General features: G+C 42.8%; 1 protein-coding gene and 1 long non-coding RNA gene across 5 annotated transcripts; both read left to right on the forward strand.

Annotated features, from left to right (window-relative positions):
* Positions 1-436: 436 nt before the first annotated feature.
* Positions 437-2,922, forward strand: LOC109765688 (uncharacterized). Its single transcript, XR_002233458.4, has 3 exons — positions 437-806; positions 894-950; positions 2,482-2,922. It is a non-coding gene; the product is annotated as an uncharacterized lncRNA (long non-coding RNA).
* A 7,404-nt stretch (positions 2,923-10,326) lies between these two features.
* Positions 10,327-17,763, forward strand: LOC109765687 (protein ACTIVITY OF BC1 COMPLEX KINASE 8, chloroplastic). 4 transcript variants are annotated; one of them, XM_020324470.4, is made up of 20 exons: positions 10,327-10,941; positions 11,437-11,572; positions 12,158-12,324; positions 13,062-13,182; positions 13,291-13,391; positions 13,497-13,595; positions 14,049-14,159; positions 14,247-14,326; positions 14,422-14,491; positions 15,159-15,232; positions 15,308-15,377; positions 15,460-15,548; positions 15,669-15,793; positions 15,908-15,988; positions 16,099-16,159; positions 16,261-16,315; positions 16,595-16,693; positions 16,786-16,875; positions 17,258-17,317; positions 17,406-17,763. In XM_020324470.4, exons 1-20 carry the CDS (start codon positions 10,483-10,485, stop codon positions 17,520-17,522), a joined length of 2,265 nt encoding a protein of 754 aa, XP_020180059.1. In that variant the 5' UTR covers positions 10,327-10,482; the 3' UTR covers positions 17,523-17,763. The 4 variants fall into 4 exon arrangements, with proteins under 4 accessions (XP_020180059.1, XP_020180057.1, XP_073357478.1 ...); XM_073501377.1 differs by having other exon boundaries at positions 10,330-10,941; positions 11,437-11,538; positions 12,127-12,324; XM_020324468.4 differs by having other exon boundaries at positions 10,328-10,941; positions 15,159-15,377.
* The last annotated feature ends 719 nt before the right edge of the window (positions 17,764-18,482 follow it).

Genomic DNA, 18,482 nt, shown 5'->3' on the forward strand with positions numbered 1-18,482 from the left:
GCATCCAGGTCCCGCTATTGGTTATTGACCATAGAGGTGTCTCGGTCATGTCTGCATAGTTCTCGAACCCGCACGGTCTACACACTTAACATTTGGTGACGATATAAGTATAGTTGAGTCATTATGGTGGTTACCGAAGGTTGTTCGGAGTCCCGGATGAGATCCCGGACATGACGAGGAACTCCGGAATGGTCCTGAGGTGAAGATCGATATATTGTACGAAGGGTATTGTAGTCCGAAATTGTTTTGGGGGTACCGGATGATGACCAACGTCATCGAAAGGGGTTTCGGGGGCCCCGGCAAGCGTTGGGGGGGGGGGGGGGGGGGGGCATGGGGCAAAGGGAGGGGCAAACCAGCCCACTAAGGCCTCGTTTGGTTTCAAGGGATCCCAGGGGGATCCCCGCATTTTCCCCGGGTCAGAGAACCACGGGCCGAATTGGCCCGGGTAGATCGACCGCGTCGTTTGGACCGCGTCACACGAGGGGTAACCCTGAGGAAAGCCACGACCCTAGACATCGGGGAGGAAAACCACGGCTCGAGATAACGACGGTGCCGTCGACCAAGATCCAGTGCCCTGCCTGGCTGCCTCCTCCGCGTCCGAGCTCCTCCACCGGCGACATAAGCGACGCCCTCAACCCCCTCCGTCTGTTGCTCAGGATCCAAGCTCCGCCCCTCCAGCAACGGTGATGGACCGCGGCCGTCACCGTCCTCCTTCCCGGATCTCTACTCCGCCTCTAAGCTCTGGCCTCCTCTGGTGACCGCGACGACGACGGTTCTCTGTTCGTTTTCTACCTCCTCCGGTCAAGGTTAGCCACCACCTCCTCCCCCTCTTCAACCTCTATATATTTCTCCAATTCATGCCTTCACCGTCCTTGATGAACTTGAACGTCCAGATCCAGGAAAGTGAGCACAGCCTCCTCTCAGATCATTTTCACCATCGTCAATCTCAGGTGAGCACTAGATCTGTGCACAATGTTTGGTTGCTGATGTTTTAGTGGTTGTCCAGAAGAACTACACAATGCTAGATCCAAGAATGTTTTATTTTCTTGTTCAAACTTCTTGCCTAGAGTCCACGTATCATACCTGTGGCTCAGTTTTCATTTTCATAGCTATGTCTCGTGCTCATCAGACTTTATGCATGTCGCTGCTCCTTTGTGAATGGGCATATTAAACACATTGACATGTTCTTATAGCAAGTATGAATAATGCTTGGTAGATCAGTAGATGGTCCATGTTGTGTGTTATAAATTTTAATTCCTTTGATCAGTAACCAGAATATTGGACTCTCCAGAGATTATATTCTGTCTATGATAAGAGCAAGAATTTGTATACCCATGCATACTAGGACAAAGTGGCTGTGCTTTTCCTTCCACCGGGATCTCGACGGCGAGAGGAATCTATGTCATGTCCAACCATGGCGACGACCCGGTGTTCGTCTTGCTCCTCCCCTCTTCCACCTCATATAGCTTCTTGTCATCATGTCCTTGCAATGATAGTTGTTGCTCCAGATCCAAGACGTGATTGCACTCAGGAATTATTATGGTCCGGAGTACAAATCTTGGAGTGCGGTGAGCACATATTCCATATGTTCCCAAGAACAACTATTTTTTGTACTATTTGATTTATCCACCCTATGCATAGAGAGTCTCTCTTTAAGCCTGACTTCATGTAGTCTCTCTTGTCCTAATCAACATTAGTTGAAAGAGATGGAGCAAAGCGATATTTCTTGGGTGAAAAAACATATATTGGTTTATGCATAGTTTTCTAATTTTGCAGCTCTTGTGCCGGAGGTTTATTTTTTAAAATCAAGTAATAGCACTGAATAACAGATTTTAGGCCACTAATTATGTAACCTCCTAGATATTGATCAGAATTTCTGAGTCCCCACCTAATTCTACCTGCAAAACTCTGCCTAACCAACAATAAATTAGTTAATCTTTGAGTTCATCATCCTTTTTTCTGTAACAATCCCCTTGCATTTCTAATGTAGCCACGATTAATTGCCTAGGTTTATCAGAGTTGAGTTCTTATCATTTTGCAGTGGTCATAGTGAAGTCATGTACTCTTCAGAGGTACTCATGCCTTTGCTGCTTTTTTGTCGATGCTTCCTCTGCTTTGGAAGTGCAAAACTATGATCTTGGTGTGAATTATTCTAGCCATTTTAGTATCTTGACCATGCCAACGGTATATGCTATGTTTTACAATCACCAGTTGGTCCATGTGTTTTCTTGGTTAGTTATCTGAAATAATTTTTGATTGCCAACTATCATGTTCAATGCACCCTAGTGACCAATATTTAATTTGACTGCAGAAGAAACATTTTACTGTATGGTACATGCTCTTATCCATTTCATTATTTCAGTAGTATGGTGTATTGCATTTCAGACTTTTCTGTGTAGTGCATTTTTATACTTTATGGGTGAACTGATTAAGTCACTCTTGTCTATGTTTTAGACTAATTACATTGCAATTTAACTGTAGGTACGTGCTTCAATGTCAACTTATCGAAGGCAGCAAGTGCCCCTAAAACATCGAGCTGTGGTACCTGATGTCGACGTGGAGTGGGGAACGAGCTGAGCAAAACTATTGACCATCACCTTGCAGCTCATCTTCTTCAGTAGTGTGTCCGCCTCAAACATGACAACTTGGGAATTTAGAGTTTTTTGTATTGTACAACTCATTAGCTCCTATGCTTCTGCTATAGCTAACCTTTTGCCTTAGTTGTAATGGTGCAGTCCTAAAAATTGAGTACCAATCTTAACAATGATGGGTCATATTAGGTGTAATGTATTGCACACGAAAACGATTTAGGCTATCACTTGATCGCGGTGAAATGTAGACCAATATCTTAACCTTGATAAAGTGATGAAATATCAGTTGTATTATTTTTGGAAATTTATTTATTGAATTCTGATTTTTGTATATGCCTGTGGTTTTTGTAGTTTTTTTTCCAGAATTATTTATGTAATTTTATGTGTGATCTGATGTGTATTATTGATACATCTGTGTGTTGCACGTTGGGGATTTCCTTCCCTCCCTTCGTTGCCATTTGGGCACCAGTGGCAGGGGAGACATCTACCCCTGGTGGGAGGGATCCCATGTGCACAGGAAAAATCCCTGCTCGGGGCTAGGTGCCCAGGTTTCCTTTTCACTGGCCACCAAACGAGGCCTAAGGGGCTGAGCGCCCCCCTCACCCCATCTCACCTAACCAGGAGGGTTGGGGGCGTTCCCCTAGGGCTTCCCACCTCCCAGCTTGGGGGGCAAGTCACCTAGGTGAGATCACATCTGCCCTGGCCGCCACCCTAGGGGCGCCACCCCCTCCTCCCTTCCCCTATATATAGAGAGGTAGAGAGAGGGCAGCCGGACCTAGAGAACACATCTCCACGCCACGGCGCTGCTTCTCCTCTCCCTCGCATCCCTCTTCCTCTCCGTAGTGCTTAGCGAACCTTTGCTGAGATTCCGCCACCACGCCGTCGTGCTACAGGAGGACTCGAGCTACTACTTCACCATCGCTCGCTAGATCGAGGAGGTGAAGGCGTCATCAAGCCGTACGTGTGTTGAACGCGGAGGTGCCGTCCGTTCGGCACTTGGATCGGGAGTTCGTGGGATGGATCATGATTGGATCGCGAAGACGTTCAACTACATCAACTGCGTTTCTTAACGCTTCCGCTTAGCGATCTACAAGGGTATGTAGATGCAATCTCTCCTCTCGTAGATGGTCATCTCCTAGATTGATCTTGGTGAGCGTAGGAAATTTTTTGTTTCCCATGCAACATTCCCCAACAGCTCCCTCAAAGGATGAACCACCAGAAGAAGTTGCTACTTATGTTGCTCATAGCGATGACTATGTGGCAGTCCAGTGTCTCATGTTAACTTGCATGGATCATGAACTACAGAAGCGTTTTGAACGATCTACCACTCAATTTATAACTGGGTCACTGGAAGTTCTGTACAAGAAACAGGCAAGGACCGAACAATTTGAATTAACCAAGGCCCTGATTGAGTGCAAGATGAAAGAGGGTTCCTCAATAAGTGAGCATATAGTGAAGCTTGTTGGCTATGTTGATAGACTTTCTTCACTGGAATTTGGAATTCCGCCAGCACTCAGTACAGATATTGTGCTTGCTTCACTCCCCCCCATCTTACGATGGTTTTACCATGAATTACAACATGAACGGGATGGAGAAAAGTGCAAACGAGTTGTTTGCTATGCTCAAAACTGCGGAAGATGGGATGCAGAAGAACAAAGAAGTGTTGATGGTCAACAAGACTACCAGTTTCAAGAAGAAGGGCAAGTCCAAGAAGATATCTACTAGTGTCGGTAAGACCGTCTCTCGGAAGAAGAACAAGGGCGAAGCCACTAAGGAGACTGAATGTTTCTACTGCAAATAGAAGGGTCACTAGAAGCATCACTGCAAGAAGTACTTGGTAGATCACAAGAACGGTTCTTTCGGTAAAGGTATAAAAGTTATACAAACTTAATGTTGTTTCACTTGTTTCTGTATGTCACAAGTATTTGATACTGATCGATTGCTCTCATTTGCAATCGATGCAGGGACTACAGAAAGCTCACAAGTTGAGAAGAAATAAAGACGTAATGCTAGTCAAGGATGGTGATGGGATCGCTACTCGAGACTAATGGAGTCTATATTCAAGATTTATCTTAGGATCGAATAATAGTTATTACGTTTTGGAGTAGTGTAAGACATTATGTTTTGGATTATGCGAAGGGTATTCTTATAAAGTTTAGAACAATAGTTGTTGAAGTGTTTATAAGAATGTGTTTGGATTTACCTCAAATTTTGATGGTTTATTCATAAATCTTGATTTGAAAATTTCTATAACATTAATGCTAAACGCCTTGAGAAGACTGATGAGCTCCACTTAAATGTGGCACTGCTTGGTTATATCGGGAAATAATCTTCATATAGATGAAGTATTGAATTATCTTGAATGAGAAATCAAATAAAAGAATGTATAGTGATGCATAAAGTCCGATGAATAACACAGGAGCGATGGATAATTATGCTTCATTAAAGATTAGGAAAATATTATTTACTTAACATAAAATCTGAAATATTTGAATAGTTCAAAGGAATTTCAGAATATATTATTTGAAGAGTTCAAATATTTTATAATGAAGATAAGGATCATTATGACAAAAGATAAAGTGATTCTTCAATATTGAAGAAATTATCTGAGTCATAAGTTTAGCAAAACACTCGAATGATTGTGGTATTATTACCAATCTGCTTATATAAATTTTAGGGGGTAATTGAAACAGCAAGATATACACTAAATAGAGCACCGCATATTAATCTGGCTAATAGAAACCATATGAGTTATGGAATTTATAAACCATATAAATGTTGAATTGTAAGATATCTCAAAAACATTATTTGGATTCCTTCCATTGAAATGTTCAAAAGGCAAAGTGTTTGTCATGGATGAACACTTTTTCAAGAAAGGGTTTTCCTGTCAAAGAAATAAGTGGGAGGACATTACAGCCTGGAAAGGATTACTGAATCTCTAACAATAATAAGCAGGATTAACAAACGAGAAGTTGTTCCGATTTGTCTTCAAAATAAACCGTAAGTTACTACATTGGATGTAGAAACTCTAACATGATTATGCAAATCAGGAATATCGTTGAATTTTCTGAAATCTCACGATGAGATATTCATCTTAGAAGAAGATGAACTAGCACACTACACGGAAGCGATGGCGGCGCCCAGCTCAAAGGAATGGCTCATAGCCATGCACACCGGAATGAAAACATATACAATTAAGTTTAGAACTTAGTTGTTACTTTTCATACATAATAAACAAGTTTAGAACTTGGTTGATACTTCAAAGAGTATGAAGTAAATAGAATGGATATCGAAAAAAATTCTTAAATAGGAAAAGAATGTATGAATGATACAACCGGAAAAGTTTTAAAATCCTCGGGACACCGGATAAATGTGCAAACTTCAAAAGAGTTTTTGGAGATTATAACAAGTGAGTTGGCATTGAGATTTTGATCTTGTCAAAATGATAAAAGTACTTAGTGTATACATATAACTCACTGGGAGCTATATAGTATTTCTGATCTCATATGTATATGACATATTGTGGAATGGAAATAAAACTTCAGAGCACAAACAAAATGGTTTTGAAACATGGTTTTCCATCAAATTGTAAGGCAGAATATTGGGCATAAAATAATATGTAAAGTTAGATCCAAAATTCCTGATTGAGCTAAAATAAGTTTATATATTTTGACAAAGGTTTAAACACAGAAAATGTTTTCTCTCAATGTCATATAACTCGATGCTTATCAGAATCAATTGATAAGCATGGATATATGAATGAATTCATCTTGATAGTTATGATATATAAAAGGGCCAAAGAGTTTTACTAAATGTTAGTAACAGATATCAAGGATTTCAAAAGAATAAATGTATTATTTTGAGAGTATGCAGTTAAAGTTCATTATTGATATAATTGGGATATGATAATTACTTAGAATTATTTTATGAACAGTATTGTTGATTCTATAATGATAGAAATATGTGTTTTGAAAACATTAGATGTTTTAATATTGTCCGAATCAAGAAATGTCTTGATATAATTGGATATTACAGAAGTTGTAAGAAACCCATAAGCATTATATTATGAATATGGCTAATCAAGAAGAGGCTTGATATAAATGGGTGGATCCAAAGTATGATGTGAATATAATCAAGAAAAGTCTTGATATAGTCGGTGTGATTCAAAGTGCAATGAGTTCAATAATATTTTATTTTGAATAAAATGTTAAAGATCAAAGCAAGATGGATTGAGATCCTTAAAATTAGACAATACTAACACAAATATTACAGTGTTTTGAATATGTCAAAACTAATGACAAAGGCTCTACCACAAGCAAAGCATGAGCAACACCAGATAAGCCATATGTGTTTCAAGACTATGCAGCTAGATTATTGACTCTAATGCAAGTGGGAGAGTGTTGGATATATATGCCCTAGAGGCAATAATACGTGTTATTATATTTCATTATTCATAATTAAGAGTTTATATTTCATGCTATAACTGCTATGATCCTGGAATATGCGATTCAGTGGAAAACTCATATGCACGTGTGAAATGATAAATGGTTAAACAATAGGTTCCCGGTCTCGCCTCTAAGGCTGGCTCAAGTGTTGTTGGTGATCACGTTTTCCGGATCTTAGGATATCGTTAAGTGCAGTGATAGTCCTAAAACAACATTGAGGGTATGACGTTGGAAGAACGATCATATTGAATCGACCCAATACTTGTATGTTATACTTTGTGATTATATCCTGAAATCATCTATTATAACACGAAGTGTTAGCATGTTTTTAGTTACTCAGACCATGAGAGTGTCTCGGTAACTTCCTACCAGACGGTGGGCTTTGGGGTTGCTCGAACGTCATCTGTGACAAGGTGGTCATAACGATAACTTTCAGGTTCACAAAAAAGTTTGACAAGTGACCGGATAGCTCAAGAGTGGGATTTTCTCCTCCAACGATGAAGAGATATTCTTAGGGCCCTCTCGGTGTGACGACATCCATCATCGTCTGGCCAGACACAGGTGACTACGTCATAGGGATGCCGGGACACGTTAACGAGAAAGAAGAATAAAACCGGTAACGGGAGCAATGGTATAGTGAGCATGGTGATGATTCAGGAGGATACCGACGCACACCGAGTTTTGTAAAGTATCGCGAAGCAAAGGGAACATCACATGATAACCAAAGGTTCACTCGAATACCATTCGTGTAATCATAGGGACCGATGTGGGTGTCCACGGTTCCGCTATCGGTCATTGAACGAAGAGGTTTTGTTCATGTCTATGGTTTACCTAACCTACGGGGTCACAAGCTTAAGGTAATCATGATTTGCTGAGTGTTAGTGGTACGGGAGTAATGAGAATATATTTGTGTAATTGTTTCATTAATACCCGGAATAGTTTCGAGAGGTTCCGAAAGCGTCTGGGGTCACCAGAAGGGTTTCAGTGAATATCGGGTATTACCCGTTAATTATATGTAGGTGGAAATGTTTCCAGGGATGTTAAATTATATATATATATATATAATGCTCTGAAAATGTTTAGAATGAATTTAGATTTAATTTAATATCAATTGGCCTAACAAGGCCAGGAGGTGGAGAAGGAATTAGGCCACAAGGGTCCAATAGGGAGCCCCCCTTTCCCACTATGGGAGGACGAATCCTACTAGGGGTGGGAGTCCAACTCCTCCCCTAGGTTGGCGCACTAAGGTGGACTCCTCCCCCCTTGGTGGCTGCCCCCTCCTCTCCCCTAAATCTATATATACTAGAGGATTTCCACCCTATGTTACACAAGTTTTGGAGCCTCCTCTAGTTGATCTAATTCTAGTTCTAGTTGGTCTTAGTTGACTAATTAGAGCTAGCCATATCCACCTCTAATCCTCATAATTAGAAGGCCCGTGTGGTTCTAATTTCCTCCCTCTAATTCTTCGACGACGATTAGCTTTGGACGGCGAAGCGCTGCCGAATCGTGAAGACCGTATGCTTGCAACCAGGTAGAGAGACCATGCTTTTAGTCTCCGTTCGAGGGCGGTTCATGAGATTGTCATCAACGTTTGAGGGACTCCAAGTACGGTCTACACCGACTCATCTACTTCCGCTACACTCCGGAGTCGGTAACGATCGTTGACCTAAACCCGATATGCATCTTCATATTGTTCCTAGGTGTCCGTAGGGCGATTTTTTTTGTTTTCTACTACGTTTCCCAACACTTTTCCTTTGCGGTAACCACACTCGAACCCTTCCCTCTTCGTGCGTTCTCCTTCCCCCGAATCTAGGGCTAACCGGAGATATGACACTTGCCTGCCATAACCATGGGTCGAAGTAACAAGAGCACTTTAGCCCCCTACCTGGCGTGCAAGATGTCGGAGTGTGTACCCAGGACGCAGGAGATCAGGATACCATGTATTTGTGAGTTCGGCCAGGGGCTAAACGCCTTGTCAATCCATGGGCAAAGGCAAACTAGGACACATGGGGATTTTATACAAGTTCACGCTGCCATCTTAGCGTAAAACCCTACGTCATGTTGGTATTGATATAAACTGGGGGATACAGGTGCTTTGTGTTACAAATGTGGTGGTCGGGCTGAGACCAGTGGTGGTCGGGGTACTAGTTAGAGTGCTTGAACACTCCTAAATATGCTCTTCCTCCTCTCTGCCTATCTTATCCTTGCCTTGTAGTTGCTGGTGGTGTGGTGGTAGCTAAGTGTTGTCCCCTCGTTCGACCATGCCCCCCCCTTATATAGGCGTGGGGGATACCACATTTGGTCTACAAAATACATGTGAAAGTATACGAATAATTGTCGGCGAGGTGTACCACTTACCTCTGTTACATTGTAGTAGATGAGCTGACACTGTTGCGTGTGAGGTGCTCGAGTATTTCCATCGACGTGATGCGCCGCACCGCCCTTCTCCCGCTTTACACCGCACCAGCGTCCGGTCTTGTCATCCGTCCCTCCGTGGTTGTCGTGATGATGACCCCTACCCGTAGCCCTGCACCGGGCTAGGGGGTAGGCCGACCGAGTATTTAATGCCTGGTCGATGGAGTACTCTACAAGGTTGTCCTCTCCGGGACGTGTGCCCCGTCTGCTTGACGCCTCAGCCCCCGAGTGTGTCATGGCTGGCATCATGAGTCTCTCTGGGGACCTTCTGTGACATATTTCACAGCGTGCGACCCGTTGCTCTGTAGTTGCTGCATAAGTATTTTTTACCAAGATACATTTTTTACCATAGTTATCTTTTCTCAATGCTGTATATTTCCAAGGAGGCGCCGATGTATGGTTTTTTGCGTATACCCTGATATCCAGTGTTCCGTCAACCTGCTGCAGCACGCGCCAGGGCAGGCATCGTTCCACCGCATGACTACACGGTGACCAACATGCATCCCTTGCCGAGAGTCGTGACAGTTCGCCGGCTGTCGCCGCAAAAACCTCGCCGGGGATCGCCGAAGATTCGGCTGAGAAGGGTTGGACGCGCGCGGGGAATTCAGGGTGTTCCGTGGAGGGTGAGGGGAAAAGGGACAAGTCATTGGCTCCGATATGCACCGCAACGAACAATCCAATTGCGCGTGCGCCAAGATCCCTGCAACACAATCAAACGGCTACAACAGCGTTCGCTAGGTAGGGCTTAAAATTGGACGGACGCGAGATAAGAAAAGAAAGAAAGAAACTTTCCACGTGATCCTACCCCACCAACTGGGCCCCATCACTCACCGTCGCCCCAATCACCTCTCCACACGTGAGATCGCCTCATCCTCCGTGCCAACCATGTGGCTCCCCTCCCACCACCTCTCTCCTCTGGCCCTTCCCGCGCCTTGCTCCCTCCCCTCCTCCACACCACTCCCTCCTCCGCCGCCTCCCCTCGCTTCCACCCCCTCGACCCCCACAGCCAAACCCTAGCTCTCCGCCCCGCCATGTCCGTCGCGGCCGCGGCCGCCTCCCTCGTCGCCTCCTCTTCGCTCTCCGTTCCCGACCACCTCCGCCTCCGCCGCCCCCCGCCACCGCTCCGCTTCCGCCGCCGATCAAAGGACCGCCTCGTTCTTGCTGTTCTCGAGGAGAAATCCTCCTCTGCGCTTACTGAGGAGGAAGCAAGGAAGTTCGGGCTCAACGGGAGCGCGAGCAGGCTCGGGTACGACGATGCCGCGGTGGAGGCGTACCTCGGGTCCAACGGCAACGGAAACAGCAACAGCAACAGGAGTGCGAGTAGGAGTGGGAACGGCGCGAGCGTGAAGCCCGTGCCATCCGGGTCTGGCACTTCTGTGGTATCCGGCCGTGGGCCGGGTGAGGATGAGAGGAGGAGGAAGGAGAGAGTGGAGGAGATAGGCAGGGAGGACGCATGGTTTAAGCGAAGCGACGGAGAGGCCATGCCCAAGGTGAATATTTGTTTGCTCGGCGTTTTCTATTCCTAAGTATGCGTCTGTCAGTGTGTGCGATCAGTGGGTTGTGCCATTTTTGTTTTCCGAGACGGATGTGCGATATCTCCTGTAGTAAGCAGGACTGCGATGTTACTTTGACTAAAGACTTCAGTGACACGTCAGTGTAAATGTGTAATGCAAGGAGTAGGTCATTCATATTTTGTTCTAGCTGGAATGAAGTTATATTCAGGGAAGGCCGGGTAATAGCATCGTCAGAAAGGAGTAATAGAATATGCACCGTGGTGGAGAGAAGTAAACAAGCTTGTCAGTTGTTTGTTCTGTCAGCCCTGTAGTGCTTTCAGCTTGTGCGGATGGAAGCATGACTTACCGTCATGCACATTTTGACTCCATGATTTGTGTTAATATTGTTGTTCATCTGGGATCAGCTGAAATGTTTATCTCATGCCATTATTAATGCTTCCTCATTCTGGGTTGAAAATCTAAATCTTGCAGGTGTCTGTTGTTCCTGGTGGTCGTTGGAATCGGTTTAAAACCTATTCAACGATTCAAAGAACCTTGGAGATATGGGGCTCTGTCTTCGCATTTATATTCAAGGTTTGGCTCAACAACCAGAAGTTCACTTATCGAGGTTAGAACTTAATCACGCAAACAGAAATGACACGGTACTATATTAAAGGTTTTATACCACAAAGCTTAGGTACCTGGATTTCTATCTTTTCGTACTCCACTAAATGTCAGTCAGTTTCTTGCAAGTCTTTGGGTCATATTCCATAAAATAACAAATGATTGTTTTATGTGTCATATTTTTTTTGCACATTTAGGCTTTACTTGTCAACCACGTGCAGCCTGACATGTTTATTTGTGTTAGTATATTCGTTACCAAGATACTTGAGAGGCAGATTTGGACTTATTTTTCTACTTGTGAAAATAATAGGCAATTCCATGGCTTTTGAGATGAAGTGTAAACCAACTACTTTAGGTTACATGTCATAAAAGGTGCCTTACTGTTTGAACATATAACAAGAAGTACTATATGATAACATGGAGAAAGGACGCCGGCTTAAAATCCTTCATCTTATAAACAGGGTGTATTGCATTTTAAACAATTCACTGACTTGCTGGATGCTGTTCGTTTGTGTCCTAAAGTTCCCTACATATTCTTAGTAAAATTGTCTGCATAAGGCATCCCTTGATGCCGATGAATTACCTGCAGGGGGGATGACGGAAGAGAAAAGGGTAATGAGGAGGAAAGTTCTTGCCAAGTGGCTCAAGGAGAGTATTTTGAGATTAGGCCCCACATTTATTAAAATAGGACAGCAATTCTCCACCAGGGTGGATATTCTTCCAAAAGAATATGTGGATCAATTATCTGAATTGCAGGTTTGCATGCACACTTCTATACTTCCGCATCTGGACACATCCAAAGCATCTGCGGTGAATACTGGATTATTGTTTATTAGCAAATCTGCATCTGTGATAGATTGCTATAGGGAACGTGTAACCTATTAGAAAAACATAAGGGCTTGTTTCATTACTCGTAATGAAAAGTCTGTGAATCTTAAAACAAGTATTCAGTACTCCCGCAAAAAAAAGTATTCAGTAATGACCATGGGTAAAATCTGTACTAAGTGTCTTGACATAGATTAACTTCAAAAGATTATCTCTTGGATTTTAAATTGGGGGTCTATCAGAATCTCATAATACCTGCTATGAACCACCCTATCTGCATATGAAACATCGTTCGTTTTTTGGTGGTTTGATAAAACACAAGTATTTAAGGCCTATTAGAACACTTCCACCATCAGCTAACTGCTCTCAGTCCTTGAAATCTTACCGTCTCTCGTTTCTGTTGGTGCCGGCTAATCACGATCTCCTCCAGTAGCTTACGAGCTTCAGCTATATGCGCTTGATTGTTGCTGACCCAAATTCCCCAAAGTCCTCCAGTTGCAAATTTATGCATAAATATGTATCCAGTTTAGTTAAATTGGTCATCAGATCAGCGAAGTAAAATAGTCGTTCTTGTCAGTTAAAAACTTCTCGCGTTTCCTAGATTTTTGGTAACTAGCAGTGCTATATCTTTACTTTATACTAATGTTATCATGGACCCTCTTTTGCAGGATCAGGTCCCTCCATTCCCTTCAGAGACAGCTGTGTCAACTATTGAAGAAGAGCTGGGAGCATCTGTAAATGAGATATTTGAACGATTTGACGTTGAACCATTAGCTGCTGCTAGCCTCGGTAATAAGCTCGTAGACTAGATATGTAATCTTGAAATTTGACTAAAACAAAAGCATTTTATTTTCTTGTGTCAACTTGACACTGTAACAATACATCCCTTTTTGGCAGGCCAGGTTCATCGGGCATGCCTAAATGGCCAAGAAGTTGTACTCAAGGTGCAAAGGCCTGGTCTGAAAGAGCTGTTTGATATTGATCTGAAGAATTTAAGGGCAAGTCTCTTAAAAGTGTACTTTTTCCCTAACAGATTGTGCCTCTCTATTATTTTTCTTTCTTTTCAAACCATCAGCTGATACCCTCAACTGATGATGTTCTAGGTAATAGCAGAATACCTTCAGAAAGTGGATCCCAAGTCAGATGGTGCCAAGAGAGACTGGGTTGCTATTTATGATGAATGTGCAAATGTATTATATCAGGTGCGCCTGTCTTATGCTCACAACCTACGGTCTGTTACTATCTCATGCTTGTCACAGCTCAGGTTTTTGAAATAACACCTATTATATAACAGACTATTGGAAGCAAATGTATCCATTTTTTATGCATCTTTCCTCAGTGAGAGTAAATTGAGATAATTTGATGCGTAGGTAGAGTTCTCTAGGCATCACAAAACAGCGTTTTGGTGTCAATACTTCCATAATAGTGCAAGGATTGGGCTTGAGAGGCTTACATCTTGATGTTGACTTTGCTCTGTATTATTAGTCCATTTCATGATGCTCTTTCTTGCTTTGAGTTCTTTGTATCAAACTATCAATATATTTTTCTCAGATTGTATTAGATAAATTCTTTCAAATCAGCCATTTGATTTGTCGGTGTTTCTTGTATATTTGCATGAAAGCAAATTACATAATCATCTTATGGTTGTTTTTTAGGAAATAGACTATACCAAAGAAGCATTTAATGCTGAAAAGTTTGCTGAAAACTTCAAAAATATGGACTATGTGAAGGTTCCAGAAATTTACTGGGAGTATACTACACCTCAGGTTCCTTCCATGCAGAAACTTGTGAATAAACTCTCAAGCAACATAGAACAGAAGATAAGACTTAAGTTTATTTTGTATGCTTTGTAGGTTCTAACAATGGAGTATGTCCCAGGAATCAAAATAAATAGGATACAGCAGATAGATAAGTTAGGGCTTGATCGGAAAAGGTATCCTCTGAAGTCTGAATACTACTCGGCCATGACTTTTTTTGCAGTACCTACTAACATTGGTATCTTTTGTTGCCAACCGTAATCTTTTTCAGGTTAGGCCGGTATGCTGTTGAGTCCTACCTTGAGCAGATTTTATCGCATGGATTTTTCCACGCCGACCCGGTTAGTTGCACTATACATAAGCGAAATATGCTGTAGTTGTTTCAATTGGACTTTCCCTTTTGCAGTTTGAGAATTAAAGAATGTTCTACAAATTCTGATAAATTCATGGATACAGTACATATAAAGTAAAGCAGTGTCTGGGCTAATGGATGTCTTGTTCATTACTTCTCATTATATTCTCTTGTCCTCTTGATTACATGGATGAATTCGGGTATAACCTTTGCAGGTTCATTTTACTCTATATCTACTATATTAGTGTTTTATTTCCAGTGCTTTGGCAATGTCTTCTGCGCTCAAATCACAAAAATGCAGTCAACCTTCTATTATTGCACTATAATGTTTTTTTGTGGGGACGCTATAATGCATTCAAATGAATCACAAAAATTATTATGCACTAAGAGAAACTAGGTGTAGTTATGTGGTCATGCTCTGCCAGAGTCCCATCGGCAAAGCATCTGTGCATTCCAAATCATCAAACAATCTCCAACCTTGGCAATTTTACTGAGTGCAGCTCTATTTATGTCAGCTATAGCCATAATGTCAAATATTATCATCTCTTAGATTATAAATTCCATGATATCAAATCATATGTACTCTATTTTGCTCCTTTTAAGTATCCCGATTAAATGCAGTAGCCGTGCACTGGTTAAATTGATTCCGTTTACAGCATCCAGGGAACATTGCTGTTGATGATGCCAATGGTGGGAGGCTTATCTTCTACGACTTTGGGATGATGGGAAGGTTGCTTATGATCATTTTGTTTCCTCCAAAGTCCATTTATGTAATTAGTCTAATCTTCATTCTTTTTACTTGCAGTATTAGCCCGAATATCCGCGAAGGACTGCTTGAAGTATTTTATGGAGTTTATGAAAAAGATCCTGATAAAGTAAGTTTTTCTTGGTAGTTTACCTGCAGACAATAATGTAGACCCTGTGAAGTTTGACAGAACATCATGTGTATCCATGCAGGTGCTTCAAGCAATGGTTCAAATGGGTGTCCTTGTTCCTACTGGAGATATGACAGCCGTCAGAAGAACAGCTCAATTTTTCCTGGATAGGTAATCTACTAGCCCTTTATCCCGGAAGGATGCTCCTTTGTACTTAGTTACATGAAAAGTTTCCTAATGAGATCAACAACGCCGCTTAGCCTCACTGTGTTCTGTTTATCTATTATATAGCTTTGAAGAGCGTCTAGCTGCACAAAGGAAAGAGAGAGAGATGGCAACCGTGGAACCTGGATTTAAAAAACAATTATCTAAGGAGGAAAAGTTTGAAAAGAAGAAGCAGAGACTTGCAGCTATCGGTAATGGCTCATGATTCCTGCAATCTATCAGGGGACATGATAGAAGGAAACATGCCATACATGTCATTCTACTGGTTTTGCTTTTCTGTTTTAACTTGCATCAAAATTTTACAGGAGAGGATCTTTTGGCAATTGCTGCTGATCAACCATTTCGGTTTCCTGCCACCTTTACATTTGTGGTCAGAGCATTCTCAGGTCTGACAGCTTTACATGTAGAGAATCATGGCTGTAACATGATGCCATAGCTTCATGGCTCCTTATGCTTTCTCCATTCATGGCTCCTTATGCTTTCTCCATTCTTTCAGTACTGGATGGTATTGGGAAAGGTTTAGATCCTAGATTTGATATTACAGAGATTGCTAAGCCGTGAGTATTCTCTACATTAGTGGCATTCCATGTTCTTAATTGACAAAATTTTGACATGGCCTTCTCTGAATCTGATTTGATGCATCTATTTAAATTACTAGTTATGCCATGGAGTTGCTCAGATTTAATGAAGCTGGTGTTGAAGTACTTGTTAAGGCAAGTTAACCTTTGGTCCATAATTCTAACCTACTCCCTCCGTTCCAAAATAGATGACTCAACTTTGTACTAACTTTATACTATAGTTAGTACAAAATTGAGTCATCTACTCCCTCCGTTCGGAATTACTTGTCGTAGAAATGGATGTATGTAGACATTTTTTAGTTCTAGATACATCCATTTCTGCGACAAGTAATTCGGAACGGAGGGAGTAAATGGTAACGCCTGAGTATGTTTACCATGGAGTGATTGTTTCATGTGCATTTCATTATACCTCAGGATGCAAGGAAGCGGTGGGACAGGCAGTCTCGTGCATTCTACAATGTGTTCCGTCAACCTGACAGAGTCGAAAAACTTGCACAGATCATTGAGCGTTTGGTATCTACAATGTTCTTTGGTCTATTTTCCGTGGTTTGCTGGTGCCATTCAACAATGAACTCAATGGTCTATTTTTTGTTGTTTTATAACAGGAGCAAGGTGATCTCAAGCTTCGTGTCAGAGCATTAGAATCGGAAAGATCGTTTCAAAGAGTTGCTGCTGTACAGAAAACAATTGGATATGTGAGTTTTATAAATTAATTAAGCTTTATATTGTGTTATGTTATGATTGCTATGGGAATTTAGGGCTGTCCAAGATAAAACTGATAGTGGGTGGGTGCCAGTTTTTCAACTCTTAGGATGCTATGCACTGTGTGTGATTAGGGTGTTCAAAAATGGTCTCACGGTGGGAACCGCTCGATTCATTTATTTGAACTAGAACTTGTGTCCTTGATCATGGCTAATGAAAAAACTGTACTTTCATCTGACTGTCGGTTTTGGTTGGGTTTGTTTGAACCCGGCCATGAACACCCCTATATGCGATCATGATGTCGTGCTCTGTTTTTATTTTCTTTTGAGTGCTAATACCATCCTCTGTTGTGAAATGCTGCTGCGTGTCACCCAGGGAGTGGCTGCGGGCAGTTTGGTAAACCTCGCTACCATTCTGCACCTCAATTCTATCCGGGTAAGTTTCCCAAAGAAACTGCATTCATCTTTCAGAAAATTACCAGCACAAAACTAAATTCAGACACACTTCCATTTATCCATTGTAGATGCCAGCAACCATCGGATACTGTCTTTGTGCGTTCTTTGGACTACAAATCCTGCTTGGCGTTCTCAAGGTGAAGAAGCTGGACCAACAAGAGAGATTGATAACCGGCACTGCCTGAGTTCACCATCGACCAGTGAGAGCTGACCCAAAAGATTTCAGTGTAATACGTTGCGGTTATCATCCGCTTTTTCTTTTCCTTTTGCCTGTGTGCAGTTTTACCTCAGAGGTGGTGTAGCATAGCCATCGGCGTACGAGTATGAAATCTTTGTACATGCGGTGTAATAGATGAAGAGATGTACATACTGTACAATTGCAGGGTAAATATAAGCAGTATAGCACAGCTCGTGCAACCTGTTTCACTTTCTGTCGCATACATCAGTTCATATAGACGACTGGTGTGTGCTTGTGTGGACGCATGTCCGATTTGCGTCTACACGGATGCGCCGCGTGTCTGCTCGGTGTCAGTCTCAGGCCCGTGTGTCGGTTGCCCAACCACCGCCGCTGGTCCTGATAAATGTTATGCGCGCGTTCGGGCCCGCATGCTAGCAAGTGGAAGGCTGCGGAGTCCACGCGTCTTTTCTAATGGCTTCCCCACTCCTGTCCACGTCTAGTCACGCGTGGCCCCTCGCCGGCCAACACTGACCCTAGTCGCAATGGGTGGCTTTTTTGGCAAGGGAAAGCACAACCACGGCGCCAGCTCGTTGCACGGTCGTGCCAAGGGGGGAGGGCTCATCGGACACTGCACCGGGCGCAGTACCACTGAGAGTACCGCTACCATGGCCGAATGTCAACCTCCCACATAGTTGGCATCTTGACCCCCATCACATCACGGTGCCGCACTCGGAGTGGGTGCGTGCAAAGAAAATCCGCAAACGACGTGTCATCCTCACGCTCGAGCAGCGCACCGACCCGGCGTACGCGATAGATAGTCCCAACTGGGACGTCTGATTCACCATGAAGCACAATGTGCGTCGTCGCGGCGCCATTCAGGTCGAGGACCGCCCTCCACCGCCGCCGCCAGTGGTGAAAAGAACATGAAGGCGAAGGCAGAGTACCATGCTGCACTAGAGGAGACTCT

Source organism: Aegilops tauschii, chromosome 6 (genome assembly GCF_002575655.3).
Source record: "Aegilops tauschii subsp. strangulata cultivar AL8/78 chromosome 6, Aet v6.0, whole genome shotgun sequence".
NCBI lineage: Eukaryota > Viridiplantae > Streptophyta > Magnoliopsida > Poales > Poaceae > Aegilops > Aegilops tauschii.

What these genes read in the sequence shown, in the direction of transcription:
- LOC109765687 (XM_020324468.4), top strand. Translation starts at nt 10,483, where the DNA reads ATGTCCGTCGCGGCCGCGGCCGCCTCCCTCGTCGCCTCCTCTTCGCTC. An exon ending in CCAGAAGTTCACTTATCGAG is followed by an intron (nt 11,573 to 12,157) that starts GTTAGAACTTAA and finishes AATTACCTGCAG; the next exon opens with GGGGGATGACGGAAGAGAAA. An exon ending in TGCACCTCAATTCTATCCGG is followed by an intron (nt 17,318 to 17,405) that starts GTAAGTTTCCCA and finishes TATCCATTGTAG; the next exon opens with ATGCCAGCAACCATCGGATA.